General features: G+C 39.9%; 2 protein-coding genes across 3 annotated transcripts in view; both read right to left on the bottom strand.

The window, feature by feature from the left end:
* Nucleotides 1-13922, bottom strand: part of LOC308074343 (M1-specific T cell receptor beta chain-like) — a 113464-nt gene extending 99542 nt beyond the window's left edge. Inside the window, exons 1-4 of one of the 2 annotated variants that reach the window (XM_080413760.1) lie at nt 13840-13922; nt 13616-13742; nt 11909-13231; nt 11406-11708 (exon numbers count right to left, since the gene is read on the bottom strand). In XM_080413760.1, the coding sequence (XP_080269886.1) occupies nt 11406-11708; nt 11909-11960 (355 nt within the window). In that variant the 5' untranslated portion in view covers nt 11961-13231; nt 13616-13742; nt 13840-13922. Of the gene's footprint in view, nt 1-8421; nt 8724-8843; nt 9243-11405; nt 11709-11908; nt 13232-13615; nt 13743-13839 lie in introns of those variants that run through there. The other variant, XR_013932091.1, reaches the window with a different exon arrangement.
* A 2786-nt stretch (nt 13923-16708) lies between these two features.
* Nucleotides 16709-23257, bottom strand: slc2a1c (solute carrier family 2 member 1c; the record flags this gene model as incomplete). Its single annotated transcript, XM_080414397.1, has 9 exons — nt 16709-16888; nt 17787-17990; nt 19241-19342; nt 19826-19927; nt 20706-20890; nt 21436-21598; nt 22261-22501; nt 22680-22840; nt 23165-23257. 9 exons carry the CDS (start codon nt 23255-23257, stop codon nt 16709-16711), a joined length of 1431 nt encoding a protein of 476 aa, XP_080270523.1.
* Nucleotides 23258-24350: the final 1093 nt, after the last annotated feature.

The raw sequence follows: 24350 nt of genomic DNA, 5'->3' as shown, positions 1-24350 counted from the left end.
GGGGACAGGGAGAGCAAGGAGATAAAGCTAACCGTAAAGAAAGAAAAATCAAAGCTATCTATCTTCTCTGATTATTCTAGAGATGACTATAGTACATGACTATAGAGATGACTATAGTACATGATTATAGTACATGGCTATAGAGATGACTATAGTACATGACTATAGAGATAACTATAGAGATGACTATAGGATATAACTATAGAAATGACCATAGTAGATCACTATAGAGATGACTATATAGATGACTATAGTGCATGACATAGGAGATGACTATAGAGATGACAATAGACCCCTTAACAGACGACGTCACACTGGTTGCAAGCGTCATACTGGTTGCAAATGAAACCCATTCTGTCAGGTCTCGCTAGGACGCGCCTCACTAGCCAACACACAAGAGGGGGTTGGGGTGTGCTGTAACCAGCACACCCCGAAAAACAACAGGTTGAGAATTGATTGCATGAAACAATCACCTGTGCATCCAGTCTCAATGTTGGTAAACAAATAATTGGTCTATAGTGCATGACTATAGGAGATGACTATAGAGATGACTATAGGAGATGACTATAGGAGATAGAGATGACTATAGGAGATGACTATAGAGATGACTATAGAGATGACTATAGAAATGTCCATAGTACTGTAGATCACTATAGAGATGATTATAGAAAAGACTATAGACATGCAAGGTTTCATGCCGACCGGTCCAACGGTGCCCGAGATGATCTGTTCACAGACAAACGGATGGACACACACGGACGGACGGACGGACGGACAGGAGTGAAAACATAGTCTCCTGCCTTCGGCCGTCTGGCCTGGCAGAGACAATAAAGATACATGCCTCTGCTTTTAATATTGAAAACTTGTGAAATGGGACATTTATGACGAGTACTTTTACTTTTTATACTGTAAGTACATACAGTATATACATGAGATTAGACATTGAGGTGCAAAAGAGTATCAATGCATTGTCTGTCTGTCTTTCTTTCAGTCTTGTCATTTTGTCTGTGACCTTATAGCTCTCTGGCTTTGTGTCAGATGGAATTGCCAGTCTCTGTGTTCCTCTGTATTTTCAGTGACCAATAATGCCATGTATCTGTCTTTTATATTTTGTCTATTTGCCTCTCAGTCTATTTCTCTGAATGGAACCTGCATTATTTTCTTTTCTTTTTATTCTCTACTTGGATCCCGGTTAGTTGCCACCAAGGTACTGTAGCAGCTATAAGCGTCTCTGTCTCGCTGTCTGTCTTTCTGTCATGAAACCTGTATCTCTCTCTTGCTGTCTGTCACGTCATTTGCCCCTGCTCTTGTATTGACTGTAGTCAGTAGACAGTTCATGTGGTCTGATACAGGTGTGAAGGATCAGACAAGGGTTTTTGTCGAGGAGTTTGGGACTTTTTAATCATTGTGCTATGAATGCAGCACAGAAATATTGCCCGCTGTCTTCAGGGTGCCTCAGTTTGAGAATGTGCAGGTAGGCCTCCTTCTCACCATTCCCACTCACATTGAAATGATTTTTATACTGCTCTTCCATGTTTGGAAAAGATGTGTAGCTATATCCTATCAGCTTCAGGGCAGTGTCCCCCAGGGAGCGCTGATACCAGAGAATAGTGTTGTAGCTTTGGATGTTGTGGCTGCAGGTCAGATTAACACGACGGTTCCGTTCAACCATCAAATCAGCTGGAGTCTGAAGAACTGTTTTTTCTCTGCTGAGTGATGCTCCTGTAGAGAGGTGAACAGAAAATGTAAATGTTACATATAGATCATTGCTCAAATAGGGCTGGAAGTCAAGGTGTTGTGCTTCGTCTTTGTCCTTTGACTGTCAGTCTGTTACAGACACCTTAGCATTAAATTGTATTGAGATGAGTAACCCACCTTTAAAACAGAAACATTCAGTTAACTTAAAATTAACGTTAACGTAAAATTAAGTTGTAGTGTTGGAGTTTTATTTATTTATTACTGAACGTACCATTGATCCAAAAGAGAGGGAGGATAATTTGAATGAAAGCTCTGTTCATGTTGCACGTTGGTGCTGTTGAGTCTGAAGAATGAATTGGAGAGAGGCTCTTGATGAGCCTGAAACGGTAAAGGAAGTGATGTAGAAAGAGTAATCATGTGATCAGCAAGGAACATATTTTGGCATCAAAAACATGTAAATATGCTATATGTCAGACCTCCAAATTCTAGGTGAACTGGGGGCATATAATTCACTCATAACCCCCAGTCACAATAGGGAATGGAAGAGTCTTTTGTTAATAGCACAGAGGCACTTGATGAACTGTGTATCCTTCAAACAACCAAAACCTGCAACACCTCTACCTGTTGATCATACTGTATTTAAACAAATGCAGCTGATCTAGGTTATGTGAGTTCTTATTGGATGGAAGTCTAGGTCTAAGTATTTTACAAAAGATCTTACAAGAACTTCAGTGGGGAAGGTTAACAATGTTTAATTTGGTAACATTTCATGGTGTGAGTGATTTGGGACTAATTAATACTGTTCAATGTTAGAGGTTTGCTATTTGATTCCCTTGGTCCCCTTAACCCGGGCTTCCAGTGGAGGCACCTGAGGTGACATCAACCTACCCCCGTCCCCTCCACACATCTTCTACTTCTGAGTGGGAGAACTTTAGCATTACAAACTAGAATCAGGGCACACACTCTGATGAGATGAATTGACACACACAGTGATGTGACATACCAATGAGCGATAGAAAATCAATTGTTAAAATTTCACTATTCCAAAAACATTTTTCTTGTTTGTTTGTTTGTTTTGTGCGGGTGTGTCAGATGAGTGGTGAGCAGCAGGACATAAATGCAGACAACTAACAAAGATTATCCCCAAAACTGGGCAGGCAAATCTTAAATAGGTACACCATCCACTTTACATTTGGCATAAACCCTAATCGAACGAGTACTAACGACAACAGGAATTTTATAAACTGGTGGAGACATACACTACAGTTTATAGATGCAGACTGATGAGGGAAGTGACAACAGGTAGCTGGGGAAGAGAAGTGCAGGGCTGATGAGTGAGTGGAGACAGGTGCGGGTAGCACTGAGGTAAGCGAGGTAAGAGACAGAGCAAAGAGAGGGGAAATAAATGTCCAAGGGCTGGAAAACATGGCCAGAGGGTCCAGAGGAGCAGCACACGGGACAGGGTGCCCTGTGCCCTGTACATCTTGGCAAGTTCAAGTACCTTGAAACCAGAGTGATGAGGATAAGAAGGTAATGATAAGTAATCATGTTAATCCGTTTAAAAAGGGCAACATAAGACAAAAATTGTAGCTGGCGCTTATAACCAGGAGATAGATACATGCTGTACAGAAGGAACCTCCCTGTTCTAATGTGTGTCAGCTGTGTTTTGGTACAGAATGAGATGGAGGGATGATAGTGATTAGAATGGTTTAATGCAGGTGTTATAATACAAAGATATAAAAAATGTGTGAGGGCAGGTTTTTGTATTGAAAAGTGGCAACATGTGACACTGTGGAAACTAGCAGCACAGAAATACACTGCAGTGCTGTTTGAACTGATCTCTTCAATTGTCAATGTACTGATTTGTTTCTCATTTGCATTTCCATCCATCTTGACCCGCTTCCCTGTCTCTGGGTAGCCACTGGCTGCGATCATGTATCCCAAGAGTTGTATTTGTCCATTATTTGACTGCTTGTACCAGTAGATTCGATTGTAGTCCTTAATACTGTGTGAACAGTTCATCTTGGCATTCTCTCCTTGGTTGTTGAAAAGGAGCATTTCAGATGGTGTCTGGTACACCTGGTCACTCAGAGAGGCACCTGGTGGAGAGGAATTAAAAGTGTAATGACATGCGTCTGCTACTAAATTGATCAAATTCAAAGCACAGGAGTGAATGTTACTGTGCGATGCAAGAGTGCGGTCTGACCAACACCAACTCGGGACTCCTGCCCTCCACACTCTCCTTTCTAACATCAGGGTCTTGAGCTCTAATGTTACTGTAAATATTGCTTCCACCCTTTTTTAAGAGCATATACTGCTCAAATGAAAACATTGTGTAAAGCCAAATTGTACACAAGGAAGAAAACGTAAATATTCAAATGAATAATAAAATAAAGTAATAATATATTACCTGAAACTAGAACAGTGTTAAAAGTTGTGCAAAGAAGAAGTATGATGGCCACACTCTGTCTTCTGAAAGCATTGGTCTTATGTTTCATATTAAATCTACTGTAGTCTTGTTTGTTGCTATGAAACATCTCTTGTCATTAGCCCAATGTAATGGTGTAGTCTGAGATCTACATGGGAGTACTGACTACACATGTTGCCAAGATGTCTGTTATTAACCTTCTGGGAGGTGGGGTCAGGTGTGTGTGTGTGTGTGTGTGTGTGTGTGTGTGTGTGTGTGTGTGTGTGTGTGTGTGTGTGTGTGTGTGTGTGTGTGTGTGTGTGTGTGTGTGTGTGTGTGTGTGTGTGTGTGTGTGTGTGTGTGTGTGTGTGTGTGTGTGTGTGTGTGTGTGCATGCGCGCACGCGTGCGCACACACACACAGTTACGAAGTAACTTTACGTGAAATTCTTTATTATTGTTATTAATGTATTACTATTTATAATAATAATAGTATATTCAGTGAAAAAGAATCCTTTCTTTTCTTACTTCCTGAAAATCCCTCTTTATTGATACTGTATGTTATGTTTTCAACTGACAACACTTGTAGGTTTTTGTACAGCAGTGTGGTGTGGTTGTGCTGCTGTGCAGACTAGCTGCACAGAAATACACTCCACTGTCATCTGAGGTGAGATTCTTCAGTGTAACGGAGGCATTCTTATTTGTAGTTGCATCGCCATCAAGCTGGATTTTATTTGTGAATCCAGGTTCTGGGTTCGACATGGTAACAGTGAGGTATCCCAACAGCTGAAGACTTCTCTTTTGTGTTTTCTTGTACCAAAGGATTACATTGTAGCTTGATATGTCATGTCTGCACTGGAAAGTCTCAGACTGTCCAAGATCCTGAATCACATCAGGTGGATTTTGGACAACAGCACCCAGTGAGACCTCTGTAAGGAAGAAAACGGGATGTTTGACAGGCCTCCAAGAAAGACATCACCTCATTTACATGTTAAACATACAGTACATACCCATTTGAAAGACCAATGTGGAAATACAGAGGGCCAAAATATAGATCATGTTGACTCCCCAAAGTAATTAAAGAAGAATGTTATGGAGAGTGTCTGATATGGAGAGGGAACTGTGCTCACATTTTCTTGGCAGTAGAATACGTAGGCTTACTGTCAGTCCCTCCCCTTAACAAAGCACAGCCTACAGTATATACAGTACCAACCGTCACAGCCTGCTACACAAGTTGTTTGAAAGCCTCAAAAGAGAGCATTTATACACAGGCTGAGCCGCGTTTATCATAAAAACAATGTTCTAACTTTAACTTTGTCTTTCAGACATGCCTCATACATGTATTATATTCAGTCATATACTCTTTAATTATCACATCCTACAGTTTAGGCAAAACCAACAGCCAACTCAGAATCAATGAGCATAGAACTTCTGTTCACAGAAGTGATCCTAAATCCTAAATGTAGATACTATACATGCTTTCAGGAATTTAAACATACGGCCACTGCACTTAGATTCTGATTCCCAGCTGAAAACACACAGATCTTGGAGCTTTTACAATGTGAAAGCAGAGGGATTTCCTGCTTAAAACTGAACAACATTTAGGCCTTACTGAAACATTAACTTGGCTTGTTTTCTAAAGTTATTCCTGATCTATCTCTGCATGTACACTACCAGCAGGGTCCCGTAGTTATATATTTGCCATCATATTTATGCACAGGGTGTTCTACCCATTTCTTTAGTTTCATTTACATTTTTGTACAGATTTTGTGGCTCAGTAAACTAGGTCTTGTAACTTGACAGTCCACTACTGTATAGTGCGTGCCAAGTTACGCGTCGTCACCACGGGGGGGGGGGGGGGGGGGGGGTGGCATAGTAGCTGCAGACATACTGGTGGGGGGCAATGTTAAGTCAACCTGTTTATACCCCACAAAGATGTCCGCCGCTACCAAATGACACTTGTTGACGCCCCCTTCAGGATTTTTGGCACGCACTATAATCGCTTGTTTGCTGTTTATTTATGATTATGTCAGCTGTATACAGTATGTGATGTGAATTGGTGGACAGTTGTGATTATGTTTGGCCAAGTAACTACAGTATGTCACATCCAATTAGGAGCATCAGCTGACTTATAGGTTGCACCTTGTATGGGATCTATGCCTTTGTCTCTACATCTATTATTCTATTCCTGTGAGAACATTTGTTTCGTTAGCACTGAATTTGATGATAGTCTATAACTGAAATTTCTGCTGTTGTTAATTCACTTGTATTTGTCACGGATGTCTTGAATTAAAGATTGCATTGATCTCAGCATGTGGTTGGTCTGTCTGAGGATTTTCAGCCCAGGGACATTTGTGTGTGTGTGTGTGTGTGTGTGTGTGTGTGTGTGTGTGTGTGTGTGTGTGTGTGTGTGTGTGTGTGTGTGTGTGTGTGTGTGTGTGTGTGTGTGTGTGTGTGTGTGTGTGTGTGTGTGTGTGTGTGTGTGTGTGCGTGTATATATACATATATACAGCATATATATATATATATACAGCATATATATATATATATATATATATATATATATATATATATATATATATATATATATATATTATGAGAGAAAGAGATGGAGAGATAGATATACATATACATATACATATACATACACACTCACATGTATTTATATATACAGTACTGCACATACGGTATATACTGCATACAATAACTGAAGAGGTGTGTGGGGAAACACTGCACCCTAACGATATATTTCATTTTTGCAGCAAAACTTGGCAAGAATCATCGTAGGCAAGATGTCAGATTATCAAATGTACTGGGGAGCGTTTTCTTTTCAAGTGGTTAGGAGCAGGTGACTGATTGTGACTTTAAAGCTCAGTGGATCAGAGATGGGAATTTGTCAAACAAGAGAGGCAATGTGCAGCACAGTGCATCGCTAGCAGCACAAAAGTACACAGCGGTGTCCTCAGGTCCTCTCAGTTTTGGAATGTGAAGAGATGATAGTCTTCTCCCATCCCCAGTCACATTATAATAACCTTCAAAATCCTTTTCAAGGCTTGGATTAGAGTAACGTGCATACCCAATTAATGCCATAGTGCTGCTGGCTGCAGACGCTTTGTACCACTGCATCATATTGAAATTGGTGTTAGAATGGTTGCAGTTAATTTGGACTTTGTCTCCAATATTTTGTATCATTTTGGTGGGGGTTTGATGGACTGAAGTATTTGTTGATAACCCTGTGAACAGAAATTGACAAGTTCGTTGAAGAGAAACAAAAAACAGTGACCTACTGTATCCTCTATGATAGGTCAATGTAGACATTTAGGATTTACTATAGTATTTCTCAAGAATTAATGTATCACCTGTGACACAGAGTGGAAGAGCTGCCAATTGTATGAGAAGTCTAATCATGATCCCTGAATGGCTGCAAACTAAAGCACAGTGAGGAAGGACTGCAAACTGTATATAGAGAGGAGAGGGGTGAGAGGGTTCCTCTCTTTAGGAAGAGGGAGGGGAGAGAGAGTCACAGACGTCACAAGTTGAATCAGCAGACAGACCTCATGCTGCCGGTTGCCTGTAATGAAACACATTTTGATGCTAATATCACTGTTTCCTATTTCAGATCTGAAGTTAGGTCAAGCTTTATTACCATAGGATCATTTCATGAAAACTTGGTGTATTTATTTTGATCAGAATGTATGACTTTTCTTCCCATGCATAGCAGGATTGAATCAGCCTGTGTATGCTAGTGAGTTACCACGTCCTTCACCGTGATAGATCCACTTTCAGAAACAGTCTTGTGGGCCGAAACGTTGTCCTCACCGTTCCAAAGTGAGACTTGTTGTAAGTGTAGGCTATAAGTGTGATGCTTTCCTCAGGAAACTGGCATTACCAGTACTGGCCACCATGATCATGAATGCAGTCCATCTGAACTGGAATGCCTCACCTACTACTGTACTTGCAACCTGCAATATATCAATCAAATCCAGTCTCTATTTTTCTGGTGAATCTCAATCTATAGATTCCCCATTTTTCACATTTACCATGACATATAGCCTACTTTATGGGAATAATATTGACATAATTTGTTAGTTTTTCTCTGCAAAGTTGACAGACATTTTGATACTGGCCCATTGTTTTTCAAGATGTGAGACTACTTTGTACAGGAATGAGACTTGACTTGTGTCTAATACAGGTCTAGGGGTTCACCTAGAGTCCACAAGAAAGAGAATCCTCATGATTCAGACAACTTGGGATGGAGGAGGGTGCACAAGGTTTTTGTGCAGCTCTGCAAGTCGTCTGCATCACTGTGCTCATAGACGGCACAAAAGTACAGGCCGTTGTCACTCGGGTCCACATTTTTCACAGTGAACGTGCCGCTTTCAGCTACAGTCTTGGTGGCATCATATTTTTCTTTGTTGTTGTCTCCAAAATCATGGCTAATCTGCCCAGTTGCTGTGAAAACAATGAGCTTCATCGGTTCACCCAGGAGTTGCCTGTACCAGTACATTTGATAATAGGACATTCCTTTAGTGTGACTGCAGTTCATTTCAGCATTATCACCCTTGCTCTTCCACAGTAGAGGAGTCTGGGTGACTGGTGGATCAATGCCCTCTATCAAACCTGTGGGAACATATTGTTACAAAATGTCAGTCTACTTAAAGCTTTATCTATGAATATTGCTGGATATATTTTCTTAAAAATAAAATATTTCAACCTATCATACTAATTAATTAGTCTTACCTTTAATAGAGAGAATTGAAAAGAGTATGATGATGACATATGTTATCATGTTTAGGTCCTGTTCCTTACAGGTGGCAGTCTTACTCAAATGCAGTCTGCACAGAAATGATAGTGGTTTATAGATAGGACATGTGGGAATAGCAAAGAAGACAGCAAGTTTCAGTTGTGGGCGTGTTATAAAGCATTCTCGCGTGTGTTGATTAGTGCTCATTATAACCATTTTACAGAATTATTTCATACAAAAACCATGTGAAATTAAGTTAAGAAAGTTCACTTTTGAGGAAATAGATTGAGTTGGAATTTCAAACATCTGGAATATTACGGAAAACATTGGGTAAGTCCTGATAGATATTTTGTGTAGTTGCAAGGAGAGTGATATATTGTAATATATAGTGGTTAAACTACAGTCCATTAGACTAGTAGTTATTTATTATTTGCACTACAAAGCAGGTTCCTTGCTTTACTGTACATTCGACAGGTGGTTTAATTGTTCATCAAAGCCAACTGTATTATACTTTCTATGTGCTTACTGCTTGCACATATCCCAATCTTTATTGCAATTTCACTACCCTTTCAATGTTGTGTGTGTTCTATAATACACAATTAAAAACACAACATATTGTATGGGAGCACCATGAGTCTGCAGTTTTGGTGTAATTCTGTGTACAATTAAAGCAAAAAGGGTAACAGAAACACCAAAGGATGAGTGGGTGTGTCGTAGACCTACAATGTTCTGGATAATTGGTCATAATTGATAATTGGTTATTATTAGTGAAGTACAGAGTAGACTTTTGCTGAAAATCCCTTGACAAATTCTATGCCATGATATCACTTGCCATGACTATCAATATGAGCCGCGCATTGAAATTCAGTATGAGCAAGAATTATACACTTGTTTAAAAAGAATACTGGTAACTTTTCCCCCTTGCAACTTTTGCACTTTCTCCCCTTGACTTAAACTTACAGTATGACAGTAAGTTGTTTATACACCAGCGGAGTAGACCATGTTTTATCATGATAATGTCCCTGTCCTGGAAGTCAGAGACGGTCGACCAACAGACTCTCCAGTCAGTAGTCAGTAGTTTTATGTGGTGATATGAAGAAGTGTATCTGAATTGGGTATGACAACAGGTAGTGTCCCAGCATTGTAATGATGTGGTTTGATCCTGTAGTCTGAGTATTAATGACACTCAAGTTCCCCTACAGGACACTCTATGAGAGAGAGAGTTCTGACAACTTTAATAATGATACCCACACTGAGGTTTTTGTTCAGCCAACCTGTTTGTCTGTATCACTGTGTTCACTCACGGCACAGAAATACAATCCATTGTCCTCTGGTATCAAATTCTTCACAGTGAAAGTTCCACTGAGCACATTAGGCTTGGTGGTAGGGAATTTCTCTTCACTGAAGCTAGATTGATATTCAGGCTTGGAATCTGATATGGTGAACACTACTTGTTTCATTCCTTCTCCTGGGAGCTGTCTGTACCAGTACATTTGGTAGAAGCTAGGTCCCTTGCTGTGACTGCATTCCAGGGTAGCATTTTCACCCTTGTTTTTCCACAGTACGGTGGTCTGGTTGACATCACTTGCATCAGCAAGGCCTGCAGACATTACATGGTACAAGAAAAACATCTTGAATAATATGATTTGGAATAACATTATTTTGTGTGAATTTGAATTAATGGTTAATGACAAGTTGGAAGATTCATTACCTACTGTAAAAGGCCTAAAAGGCACAATGACAATAAAATTAAAGTGCATGCCAGTAGATGACCAGATTTGTCGACCACATAAAGCCCTGTGTTGTATATCATTTCCCTTCTTTAGCCTCAGCTTCCTGTCTCCACAATTTCAAAAAGCAAAAAACTACTCTTTTATGTATAATAATAATAACAGAGTTATACAATACCTTTCATGCTAAGCAGTGTAGCACTGAAAGTGAGGACAAGAGTTAGCATGTCAAATCTTAATGCTGGATAGGCCTACTATAGGATCTTAAAATAAAAATTTAGCTGGATTGCAATATCTGGGCTATAAAACTGTGAGAAATCATCTCTAGCCTGCTTTACATTCAATTTGTAAAACCCACACTCTTCTATGTGGCGCGCAAGCGTGTCCTCAGAAAGGTTCACCTGAATGTTATAGTAAGTCAAAGCCCTGTTCCTAATCCTAGTCTATTAGCAGCTGTTTGCTGATAGACGTTAGTAGCAGGTGTGAAGGCAGTCAGATTCCATGTTTCTACTGTCATACAGTACACTACTACGGTATTTTCAGCCAACCAAGCTGATTGGTCGAAGATGCTGCAATGCAGTAGGGTGGATTTGCCCACAGCCAGTAGGGTTGTGTTAATCAGGAAGATAGTTTTGTTAGTTTTGTTTTTATTTTTGTTAATGCAGTACACATTGAAGGTAATTCCCCCATATTCCCCCAATCAGGCCAGGTACTGTAACTGCTTTATAAAAGCCAGAACACCTGCTTTTGGGTATTATTGCTGCTGTGGTTAGGGAGGTGGATGGGTTTTTGTAGAGAGTGGAGCAGAGTCTGTAACACTGTGCAGACTGGTAGCACAGAAATACACAGCACTGTCGTTGAACGTCAGGTTCATAATTGTGAGATTTGAGGATTTTTTTCCGTTTCCATTCATTCTGATTTTGCCGACCACATCTTTCTCGATGGTGTCGAATCCAATATTGAGGAATCCAAGTAATTTCAGTGCTCTCAGTCCATCTTGTTTGTACCAGAGAATGAGATCGTGATTTGTTATGCTGTGTGAGCAGTGAATCTCGCTGTCAACTGATTCCCCATTCTTCTTAATGATAAATGCAGGAGCTTGGACTGGAGCTTTAACTGTGTTATTAGAGCCTGTAGAAGAAACCAGATGGAACATGACATTATTACCAATTTCATGTGTAGTCTACTATCAATTGTACATGATCATTTTAGGCATACATTATTTTACAAATTTGTTTTAAAAAAATGTTGGTCTATTGTTGTGATTAGTAGGCTGTTGCTTATGACCTTTAGATTAAAGATTAAAATCTGGATGATATTTTTCCTCTCACCATTGATCCATTGTAGACACAGCAGGCAAATCATGAAGCGCATAAATAGCATGATTAATCTGAGATATACAGTGAGGCAGGTAGTCTTTAAATCTTTTGGTCCTGTTACACTGTGGCTGTTGGGGAGAGTAGTTCACTGGTGTAATGAATGGACAGATCATCACAATTGAAACTCGAGGGTGTTCTTTATGGGAGCTTAACTTATTCCTCCCCTTCACGTCCTTGATTTTGTGTCCCCCTACTGTCTAAAAATGAAAGTTACTGATAGTTTTAAATTATTGTGGCTTATGCCTTTTTATGTCCTTAGCTTAACATCTCTTGAATTACTCTGTTATAAATGTTCTTGTATATTCAGTACTTTGGAGCATAGTAATATTGTTAAACTTAGTCTAGTTTTCATCTTTATAGTGTGACCTGTCACCTAGTGCTACATAAGACATGCTCTAATACTTTCACTGTTTTATTTTGGTATTATTATGAAATTAAATGCACAGATGCATTGCGAGTAGTTTGTGCTATGGTTATGCACTACTCTGAATCATTGGGCTTCTTGTTTTCAGCAGAAGTAGAGCCCAATGTCAGTGCTCTGCACAAAGTGTTTGGTTAAGTGTCAAATATTGAAGTAATTTTCCATGGATATCATGTCATCATTACATATCCATTCACAAGAAGCTCCAGTGCTCCCCCAGGCCTATACGTACCAGGTCAAATATTATATTAACGTTGGTGCTGTCCTGAGAATTGTTCCCTCCACTACCATCAATCAGGTCAGGAGACTTCCTCAATGCATGACCTAGGCAACATACTGTATCATGAAAACGATACCACAAATCTGGTATTTTGAGCAAATGACCCACACAACATAATAAGAATTTAGGGAGTGGCCTTCAAATATGCCCTGTATGGTCCTGCTGTCATGCATTAGTTTCACGTGATAGAGGTAGTAGTAGAAGGCATTGTGTAGCAAGGTTTTATGAAACTGAACAAGCGTGACTTTGAACACACCAGTGTCTTTGAAACTTTTCTCGTCTGAGTTTAACTACAACCCACCATACCAGACAACTACTTTTCTCCCAGATGGGTGAGTCCCTCCCCTCCGCCTGAGTGCATGAGACTGGAGGGGTGGTTTTCTGTCAGGGCCCCACATGCGGAGCTTTCACTGTGTGTGACTGTGCACTGCAATAGTAAACAGTGCTGTGTGATTTGTGGGTCTTGCCGATGTTCAGATACAGAGTATGGTCTACTCTGCTTCCATTGAAGCCTGGGAGCTCTACAGTTGGTGTTATTGATTTTCCATAAGAATGCACCAACAAGTGAAAAGAGCTATGGGACATACAGTACAAAAACAAAAAAACGGTTTTCAGTACAAAGTCAGAATATGAGTAATTTCCTAAATACAATGAAAGTAATTTGTCTCTGTGCCACTGATACAGAGACAAAAGTTACCTAGTTTCATAGTGCATACAGCACTGGCACATAATGGTACAAGGATAACAAGAACCCACATGCAGTGTTAAGTTATAAGACATAATGCACTTTACAACTGTTAAGATTTTCATCAAGAAAACTTGTGTGAATTCAAAACATAAATACAGCACAAATTATTATGCAGAATTGCAGCAAAGCATTCTTAAACAATACAATGGACCAAATAAATGAATAAGGACGGGTAAATGTACTATACATTTGAATGCTTATTTCCTGTACCTTCCTTTCTTTTGGTACCAGGACATCACACTCTTAGGCACGTCTGTCTGATTACAGTGAAGAATCACAGGTTTTCCCAGATCCACTAGTACTGCAGGAGTCTGCCATACCTGTTCCAGTCCTTGTCCTGTCAGTTAAAACAATGTCAAAAACTGTAAAAGTAATTGTTTACATAAAATTAGAACTTATCTGTGATCACAGCATCAGTTATATTTAGTATTTACCGCAGTGGAACAGAGAGATGATCAACAAGGTAAGCATGAGGTTGTCTGCTGGTGGTTTCAATGTAGAACTGCTGAGCATGTCAGATCAGAATGCATGTACTAGTCTGTAGGAGCTTGCAGTGGGTAGTAACGAGTTACATTTACTCAGTGACAGTAATGTTTTGGATACATTTTTAGTTATAGTTTACAACATACTTTTCACTTTTACTCAAGTATATTTGTGGGGGTAAAATACTTATTCTTTTGCAGATTTATTACTGTGTATCGTTTTATTTAAAGTGATATGGTTTAGGCCATATTTTAATTTGCACATGGCTATTTTATAATTTTCTTATTTCTATTGGACAAGCATTTATAATTGTATAGTTTAGACATTCCAATTATGCTCTTATTCATAAGCAATAAATCAGATCTTATGAAGTAACTCAATACTTGACTATGGTCTTTTCACTAGATACTTTGCTACTCTTAGTCAAGTAATTATTTGGATAACTAATTTGACTTCTACTTGAATCATTATTTTAAAGTAACAATAATTTAATTTCAGTACAGTTTTTGGCTTCTCTACCCATGGAGCTCTCATAAGGCTGTGAGGCATGACGATGAAGGAAATCATTTGTGCTCAAATAATCAGAGGTGTACCTTAAAGGGATACTTCACTTTCGGGCCGGGGACACATTTAAAAAAAATATTAAAAATAAATGAAAAAAGTTATGGAAAATTCATGGCCCCCTCACACATTAGTAGGACACTCTAATGCGTGAGGGGGCCATGAATTTTCCATAACTTTTTTCATTTATTTTTAATATTTTTTTTAAATGTGTCCCCGGCCCTAAAGTGAAGTATCCCTTTAACCATAACCAGTATAAACAGGTTTTCTTTTGTCAGAATAAACAGTTTTTAACAGACAGTGTTGCACCTGTTCATTCATGTGGTCATATATAACAATGTAAATGACAAAGTTTTAATACATTCATTCAATTTTGAAATCACAAGTTTCTTAACATACAACACATGAACTATGCATAATGTATTGTATGTTTAGTCAGTGTGCAGATGGGGGGGGGGGCTCAATTCTGTACTCACGGACAACATACTGTAAGTGGCTATTAATGGACACATTGGCTGTCCGAGATGAAATCTGTGACTTTTATTGTACAAGATGGTCTCAAACCACTAACAGCTGTACAGTATGATTTGATCTGCTCACTGTATGGATGCCCAAAGCTCTTCACCTTCTCACATACTGTACATTGCAATACAGTAGATGGCAGTGTTTTAAAGCTTTTGGAGGTGAATGTGTATATTACTGTGTGTGTGTGTGTGTGTGTGTGTGTGTGTGTGTGTGTGTGTGTGTGTGTGTGTGTGTGTGTGTGTGTGTGTGTGTGTGTGTGTGTGTGTGTGTGTGTGTGTGTGTGTGTGTGTGTGTGTGTGAGTGTGTGTGGGGGGCGTGCATGTACGTGTGAGTGCATGTGCCTGGATGCATTTTTGCATACAAAGTGTGGATTCGAGGAAAGGAGGTATGTGTTTCAGTGTGCGAGTTCATGCCTGTATCTGTGTGCATGCAGTCACAGATGGTCTCTAATTGTTCAGTTTGTGTGAGGTATGTCTACATCGCAGCCTCAATGCCTGATGCTGTCTGTGAGGTCAGATATAATCCATAAGCACGTGCCCTTCTGTCCCAATTTACCAGCGCGTGACAAGAGCATACAGTATCTGCATGCAGTTGTCATGAGCCAGTGAGGAATCTCATCACAAATGACATTTAACAGGTTTCATTATGTTATGACAGTGTTAAAAGATCTTTGAAAATATTCAAGATATTTCTATTTGTCTGTTTTATTGGATCAGTAAAATCTCTTTTGTGCGTTTTGTTCAGTTTGCTCATTTGAGATTTCACTGTGAAATCTCCCACCTTTTCTCATAACTCTGTCAGTTGTCTGGTTGTGAACACAATAAACATGATCTACGTTTTGTTATTAAGACGTCACTGTTCAATGACTTATTAGCTATGTTCCCTCAGAGAATAATTCCCTTCTCCGATTAAATGTGTTTAGTGAAAATCAAAATGGAGAGCAAATAATAATGTATCAACAATAGGCCTATTCACCATGAAAAATAACAAATAATGATTAAAGAAGAAGAGGAGAAAAAAAGGAAATCTAGTATCAGTGACTTGCTCTCAAAAATAGAGGTTTTCCATTTATGGTTGATGTACACCCCCTAGTGCTTTGAACCCAAAACATCACTCTAAACTCTGTTGCACTCCTATCCCATCCCTGGTTCTCTTGCAAGCACAATAAATCACAGAGCTCATATCATCTAGCATGATGTAATCATACTGGATCAAATATTTCTTCACATATTTCCTGGTTTTCACAAGGGTCTTATAAATGTACACAAATCAAACATATGCCAGTTTTTACAGACAAGTAATGATTTGGAAAGAATCAGCTTGTGGTTGGAAACCAAAATCCAGAGGGTAGGAGTATATGTGGGTGAGTCTACTTCGGCCAGGTTGCAGATAATGTCTCCCCCAGACACACACACACAATGGATGGTCAACAATTGTAGGAAGTTCAAATGCTCTCATACAGAACAACTTTAAATGGTTTAATATGGCTTCACATAAAAGTAACAATGCCTTGTCAAACATACATTATCAGTGTCAAACATTTCTTATTTTCAGAACATCAATGCTGACAAAATGAAGTGAGGCCACTTTGGCCCCATTTAAGACGGTCACTGTCATAATATCACTCATTGTATATCACTCATTGTACATTACACTATATACAGCATATCAAATTCTATCCTTGGGGGAAGAGGAAGGGGGTGGGGGGTTCCGGCTCAAAAGCTGAAGGGTCATTCAGGTAAAAGTGTTGAAGCCTGGCTTATTGTGCAAGGGGATGCCCTCGGCTCCTCTGAATTCTGCTGCAATGTCATCAAAGGTGCGTCCCTTGGTCTCCGGGAGGCGTCTCCAGGTGAAGGCGAATGCAAACAGTGCCACAGACATGAAGAGGAGGTACACATAGGCACCGCATACTTTCTGTATGGGACAGTAAGAGGGGCATAGGAGGGGTTACAAGAAATTACGAGTAAGGGCTTATGTTAAATCATTCTATTTCTATCTATCTATCTATACACAAGTGGAAAATGTGGCGCAAAGTGTTACGAGCTTGCACAACATTGACCAGCGTGTTACACCTGATTCGGATGCTATCATTGGCATACAAGTTATTGCATGGGTGAAATAGGCTCTCTACCTCTCTCCCTCTCTCCCCCTTTAACTGTCACTCCGTTACTATCCCTCCCTTCTAACCTCCCCCTCTCCCTTTCTCCCTCCCTCCAACACACCCTCTTTCCCTCTCTGTCGTCGGAGATCTCCATATATGGGCATGTGTTGTCATTAACAACAGAACACACACACACACACACACACACACACACACACACACACACACACACACACACACACACACACACACACACACACACACACACACACACACACACACACACACACACACACACACACACACACACACACACAGTTCTTTCCATTTATGGGTCAGGCATCATGGCATGTCCATATTTGTGCTGAGCTTGTAGATCTGCTACTTTTGAAAAATCATGAAAATGTGTGCAAATCTTTGAATATACATATTTTTTAATGCCAACATTTTTAACTCAAATCTTTGCTTCTGGGGGTCCCTGGAAAATATTTGAGATGGGGGTCTGCGGCCAAACACATAATTTTGGGGGTCCTTGACATGAAAAAGTTTGAGCACCTCTGATATAGCAATATAGGTTTTTCAGAAAACGAAAAGAGCAAATAAAACATTGAATCCTTAGAGTATCCCCCATATTGACACTCTGATTTTCACTCGAACAACAATAGTGTTACTGTATATACTGTAGCCAGCAGACCAGCGGCACAAACTTACCAGCAATGGCGGAAAGAGCAGGGCCAATAAAAACTTCCCTCCCCAATTGAGCATGCTGGTGAAGGCCATGGCAATGGGTCTGCTGGGCTGATCGAATAGCTCTGCAGCAATGAACCAAGAGATGGGCCCTGGGCCCAGCTCATACGCTGAAATCAGGCAGAAAACCACAAGGACCTGGAGACTGCGTAGTTCTGGTACCAGGTGCTGTAGGTTGTATGGGGAGAGAGAGTTATACTTTTGACAGTTGATGTAGTGATTTGGTTAGTTATTGTGAGTTGGCTTGGGTTTTTGTCATATATCCCATTCAATCCGGTAACGTATCTACAAATGTCTTCTAAATCCTAACTGGTTTCTGAAAAACGTATGTCGAATAATAATATCTAATAGTATTTTTTCATGTCAAGGACCACCCAAAATGATATGTTTTTGGCCGCCGACCCCCATCTCAACATATTTAGTTCCAGGGACACCCCAGAAGCAAAACACGTTGTTACAAATGTTCGCTTTAAAAATAATTTATTCAAATATTTGAAAAATGTTCACCATTTTTCTCCACCATTTTTGCCACAATTTTTGCCACAATTTTTGCCACAATTTTTGCCACAATTGTTCACCACGAAATAGCAGATCTACAAGCTCATAGCACGGCACTCGGTGCTGCGCTATGAGCTTGTATATCTGCTATATCTGCTATTTTTGTATAAAGAGTATAAAATAATGGTTTAGGTGGTTACACTGATGCGTTCCCGGTTTTAATGGGATATACTAGCACACTTCAGAATAATAGGACACAGAAGAGAGTTGCATTTTTGGTTATGGAGGTGTCTTGCGTGTTTATTGAAGGGCTGTCTCTCATACACCCCTGCTATACATAGTGGAGGAAGGGAAATAGGACAGAGAATTCCATCCTTTTGCATGCTGTACAAAGTACCATAATCCATTCAAATGTTGTTGCCCTGTTGATATTTTAAGAGTAGATGTGAATGAATTTCAAATGGTGGCCATCCCACTTTTAGAATGTTAATTGGATTTAAATAAACAAATGCATTTTACTAACAAGAAGGATTGTCAGTAGAATGCATGCTATGCAATTGTCAAGATATTTCAGATTGTTCACTGGCGCAAATGTCCAGTTTGATTGGTGGGGCTGAAAATGTAGCTGTAAACTGATATAAACTCTTATGTCTGCTGAAAGGCACACAAATGTCATGGTGTGTTGCATGAATCAGTATGGAAGTTTGTGAGGAGCCACACTCACCACCACACCCCCTTTTGGGCAATTGTTGTGGAGTTAAGCAATTCTTCCTGGCTCCATGACCAACTTTCCACAAAGGTTCATACAATACAATACAATCCAATAACCTTTTGGAGATACTCCAACATGCTAACAAACAGACAAACTGGGCCCCCATAACCCCCATCCAACATTGTTTACGGATGTAAAATGAGCTTACCAGGAGAGAATCTACTATGGTCATCACAAGGTTGCATACTGCTATAGAAATGAAGCCAGTCAGTAACAGTTTCCTCCTTCCTGCCCTTTCCATCAGGAAGAACTGGATATGGGGAATAACACCCAGGTCAATCATCTCACATTTTGTTTGTAAGAAAGGTGTTATTTCTGAAACTGCAATCAAACTGTTACATATCACCCACAAGGAAATATTGGTTGTATTATTGTCCTTATTCCAATCCTTACAATGTATTTACATAACTTTAAGAAGAAACTATGTCTAACACAACTGACAATACTATAGTTGGATCTGTTCTCTTCTGCCAGAGAGTCTAGTTTTCACCTACCTGTGCCCTGACTTAATATTTACCCGTCAAATTGTTGAATTTGGCAACATCTTGAATTGAGTAAACCACTGCTGGTCCAGACAATGCTAAACCCACGTTTCTCGCGCTCTATTCCCTCATCTGTTTAACATCTCATAATACGGCACATTTTATTGTATGTTTTTACTGCATAATCAAACCACAATTACAGGAATAATAGGCTTTTAATATCAAAGTTTACTTGTAGAATCTGTACTCACTGCCACCAAAGTGAAGGTCACATTGACAGCTCCTACACCCAGAGTCAAGTATTTGGCCTCATCAAATCTTGCCTGGAACATTCTGGTGGAATAATTGATGATCTAGAGGAGAAAGAAGAGAGGTTCTTTTGAGCACAGTGGGTCACTGGGCCTTCCCACTGTGATTCTAGGACCTGAGTTAACCGTGCTGACATGTTGCCCCAGAAATCTGGCCCACAAGGAGTACAGGGAGCCGGGAAGAAGTGCTGAGCTTCAGGAGAAAAAGTTTGAATAATTCATTAGATAAATACCACAACCCTGCAAGTGAATATTCATCAAACAAAGATCAGCGCCATGCAAGAATTGTTTTGAACCACATCTACGTTTTATAAGATAATTTTTCTTTTATAGTGAAGTGGAAAGGGAAATTAGTATGACAAGCCCTAAACTTGTAGCTGAAGATAGTATTTCATTGTGACCGAGTCATGTGTCACGGTAAATATTTCCAAAGAAAAGAAAGAAAGAAGTGGTTTTGTGTCCCCTTTTTGTGACAAAGAATAAAAACACCCACACATGTCTTCAATTGCTCAATAAAGGAAAGAAATCTTTATCGCAGATATCTTGGTCAAGACCTTCTTCAGGCATGATTCTTAAATGTGTATGTGTATACGTACACAAAGATTTCATTCAGGTGTGAAAGAGACTTTTGATTATCTTTCGATAAATCTCTGTGTCTGCTCTCTGTAGTGTTTAAGCCTATTGTTTGATGGCAAACAAGTAATTGAAAAGGTTTTCTTTTTGTTAGTTTTCTCTCCCAAACATTGTACATCCGCACAACCCATCTCTTTATTGACACCCGTTTTAGAACATGTGTGGAACCACAAACAACCTACTGACTCACCGCATTAAATCCAGATAGCTGACTTCCCAGATTGACAACAAGAACAATGATGATTGGCTGCCTGTAGCTGCGCTTCTTGAAGAACTCTTGAATAGTAACCCCAGCTTGGGTATGGGCCGCCTCATCTTTCATCTCCTCCAACTCTGCAAACATCTTGTCTTCGCTGCCTCGCAGTCTCAGGAGTGCTGCGGGATATCAATAGGTTATGTAGTGTAACCAATAGGCAGAGAATTTGAACAGGTTCAAATACTTTTTTTAGCAACACTGGGGCTCTAAGGACGGTGATGTGTCTTTGGTACCAAACAACATATCTCGAAAACTGTTGGACCGGATTGCCATAGCATTTTCTGTGCACCATCTTGCTCCCTCTACTTATTTTGTTGACCCGATAGTAAGGAGTAGCATGACATCAGGTTATGCTTGCAGGGCTTTTAGACTCAAGTGTCATTATAATTTGAGTGGTACAGTAGCAATTCAGTAACCACAAAATATATGAGCAAAAAAAGCATTCTGCTTGGGTCTTATCGCTGGACCTCGCTGTTATTGATTATTCCTCCACATTCAAGGGAAATGTTTTGTTATTGGCTGCTTGTAATGCTGATATGTAACTTGATTACTGTTACACTTATTGTAACTCTGTGAAAAATAGTGGCTAAAATGTAAATGACGGCATTGTAGATCCATACCGTTTTCACAATTAAAGATCTATGCCACAAGCAGTAGAACCCACCAGCCTCTGCCTCTGTCTCTTTGCCCCGGTTGAGGAGCAGGTAGCGGGGACTCTCAGGGCAGAGAGGCAGGGTGAGGTACTGCAGGAGAGCTGGGACGACAGATAGAAACAGCATCACGGCCCAGTAATGCTCTGTACCCAACGCGGTCTCCAGGCCCACCACCTACAGCAAAGACACACAGAGAAACAAAGCTTATGCTGTTATAGAGTTTTATTACATTTCCAAAAGGAAAAGCATTAGAAACACCACAGCTGGAAAGAAGCCTTTATTATACCTCAAATGCTTCTTATATATAAATATTAGTGCTTTCATCTTTACTTATGTGATCTTAGACATATTGTGAAGAACAAAAAAATCACACCCAGTGTGAAGTGGGCGGTGTGGTCATCACAGTGGTCATCATAGTGATGGAAGCTCACTTCCCAAAAAAATGGATTTTTGGAAGTGCATAATCCTATTTATAGGTTATTAATGTCATCATGTGTCTCGCTAGCAAATCACAGTGCTGAATAGAGTCAGCCAATAGAGTCAGCCAATCACACTACAGCTAGGGGTCTACTAATGGGCCAATCACAGTACAGGAAACTAATACTAATGAGGTGTCCCAACCCCACTTATAGGGGCGGCTACACCACCCAAAAATAATTTAGAGCATTTAGTGAGATTCTGTATTGCCCACTTGTATTGCAGCAAGACAAGTACAGTAGTCTTACAGTATTCAGACTTGAGTAAAACATATAGTCCCCCTTTTATAAAAAAGAAAACACACAATCTCACCAATACCTCCTCATACCTCAACAAAAGCAAGTTTTACACATCCTCACCATTCCGATGAGGATGCCAGTAGCAAAGGAGACTTGGTTGAGGGTGGCGAAGGCCCCTCTCAGGTTAGTGGGGGACACCTCCTGTATATAGAGGGGGTTGAGACTCATCACAAGGCCACAGAATAGGCCGAACACCAGGCGCCCCATGATTAGAACCTCGAAGGACTCGCTGGACTTGGAGGCAAACATCAGACTGGCTCCCACCACAGATATAGCGTTCACAATGAGTATGGAGTTCCGTCTGTCAGGAGAAATGGGAACATAGACATACTACCGTATATTTACAGTGTATATTCTGTAGCTGACACATTTAATTTTTAATTGATTATTTTATGAAATTATCATTTATCGATTACTTTTTTATAATTGATTAAATCAATTAGTTTGATTATCTGTTACACCCCTAATTGTGTCAGTACCGTCCGTATGAGTCTGCCAGCCATTTGACCCCTAGGGACCCCAGCAGGGCTCCAAAGTCCTTGATGCTGACCGAGAGTGACCACAGGAAAGTCAGGCTATGGTCTGGCATGGATTGGTTATGCCTAGATCTCCAGGTGTTGTTGAAGAACTGCTCAATGATCTACAATAAACAAGACAAGTGTGAGTGTGAGTGTGTGTGTGTGTGTGTGTGTGTGTGTGTGTGTGTGTGTGTGTGTGTGTGTGTGTGTGTGTGTGTGTGTGTGTGTGTGTGTGTGTGTGTGTGTGCGTGCGCGTGCGCGTGTGTGTGTGTGTGTCAGCATTGTACATCACTTACAGTCAACTGTTTTCGGCCAGGAGCAGTTGTTCTTCAACTGGACGTATGGTATATACGTAATCTATGCAGTATATGGGATATTTCAGTGGCCATGGGTCACTGAGTGTATGCTGGTTGCAATGCATCGCATAAAAGTTCTGTCCTGCTCACCTTAGCTGGGGCGTTGACATTGCCTGTGTGGTAGCCAATCTGCAGAGAGCCTAACACAGCTGCCAGTATGGAGGTCAGGAGTGTGGCTGTCATGCGGCTCTACAGAAAACCATGCATGGAGGGAGGGAGGTAAAACAAGGGGTCACAACGCACAACACATTTTGTGATTTTGGGGTCAGGCACATAATTTGACCCTTGAACTTTTGTGACTCGCTCCTCCTGAGAAACCCTCATGACCGCTCAGCACAGGTCTAGGAAGACATGGCTGGACTGTACAAGATTACATTTGAAGTAACAAGCAGATGGAGGTGTTGGCCCATATCAATACAGTGGTCATTCAAATAAGAAAAAAAGAACTAACCTCCTTGGAAGCCATCTTGTTGAGTAAGAAGAGGTATCACTCCCTGAAGATACTGGTGCATTTACTGCCTGCTTTCATCTGCTGTCAAAGCCCACGATTAGATAATTCACTAAAACTTGTACAGGTTATAGATTATATACAGTTTATATTGATGCATATGATACAGCAGACAATTGTAATAAGTGACCAGTGTGAAATGTGTGAATCATGTGACTATCAGATGTGCTGGAAGCTCTGCTATCGACTCAGTTCCACAAATAATGTATTGTAAACAATAGGGGGTAGAGCAGCGTTATAGTATATACAAATATAATCTAGACTTATGTTATGCACTGTAGGTTATAACCGATTACTCACTTTTGTTTTCTTGTTGGAGATATTTTAAATTATTGAATAGTTGACCATAACAAAGTACTGTAAACAAAACGGTAGAGTGGCATTATAGTACAGTATATACAGTACAAATATACTGTTGAGTAGACTTGTGAAATACAACCAATTATACACTACTGTTTTCCAGCTGGAGAGATTTTAAAAGATTGAGTTGACTATTAAAAGAAAATCTTTATCCCTAACTCTCTAACCCTATCCTTATAATCTCTCTAAATATTTTTGTAAAAGTGTTCAAAGTTCATCACATGAAAGGCATGACATTTTTGAATGTCATTTTTCATTTTCACAATTTCTAAAATAATGTTTACTCAATTTATTAGTATCTAAATATCACAATGGTGACAGCGATTAAATCATGGCAAAAAGAATGTATGCAATACACATTTACACAATCAGTTTTGAAGATAGATAAGCCATATATGTAAAATATCC

This window comes from Gymnoscopelus braueri (genome assembly GCF_963280865.1).
Source record: "Gymnoscopelus braueri genome assembly, chromosome: 19".
Taxonomy (NCBI): Eukaryota; Metazoa; Chordata; class Actinopteri; order Myctophiformes; family Myctophidae; genus Gymnoscopelus; species Gymnoscopelus braueri.
Note: the sequence above shows the minus strand (reverse complement) of the source record. Positions and strands in the feature narration are given on the sequence as shown.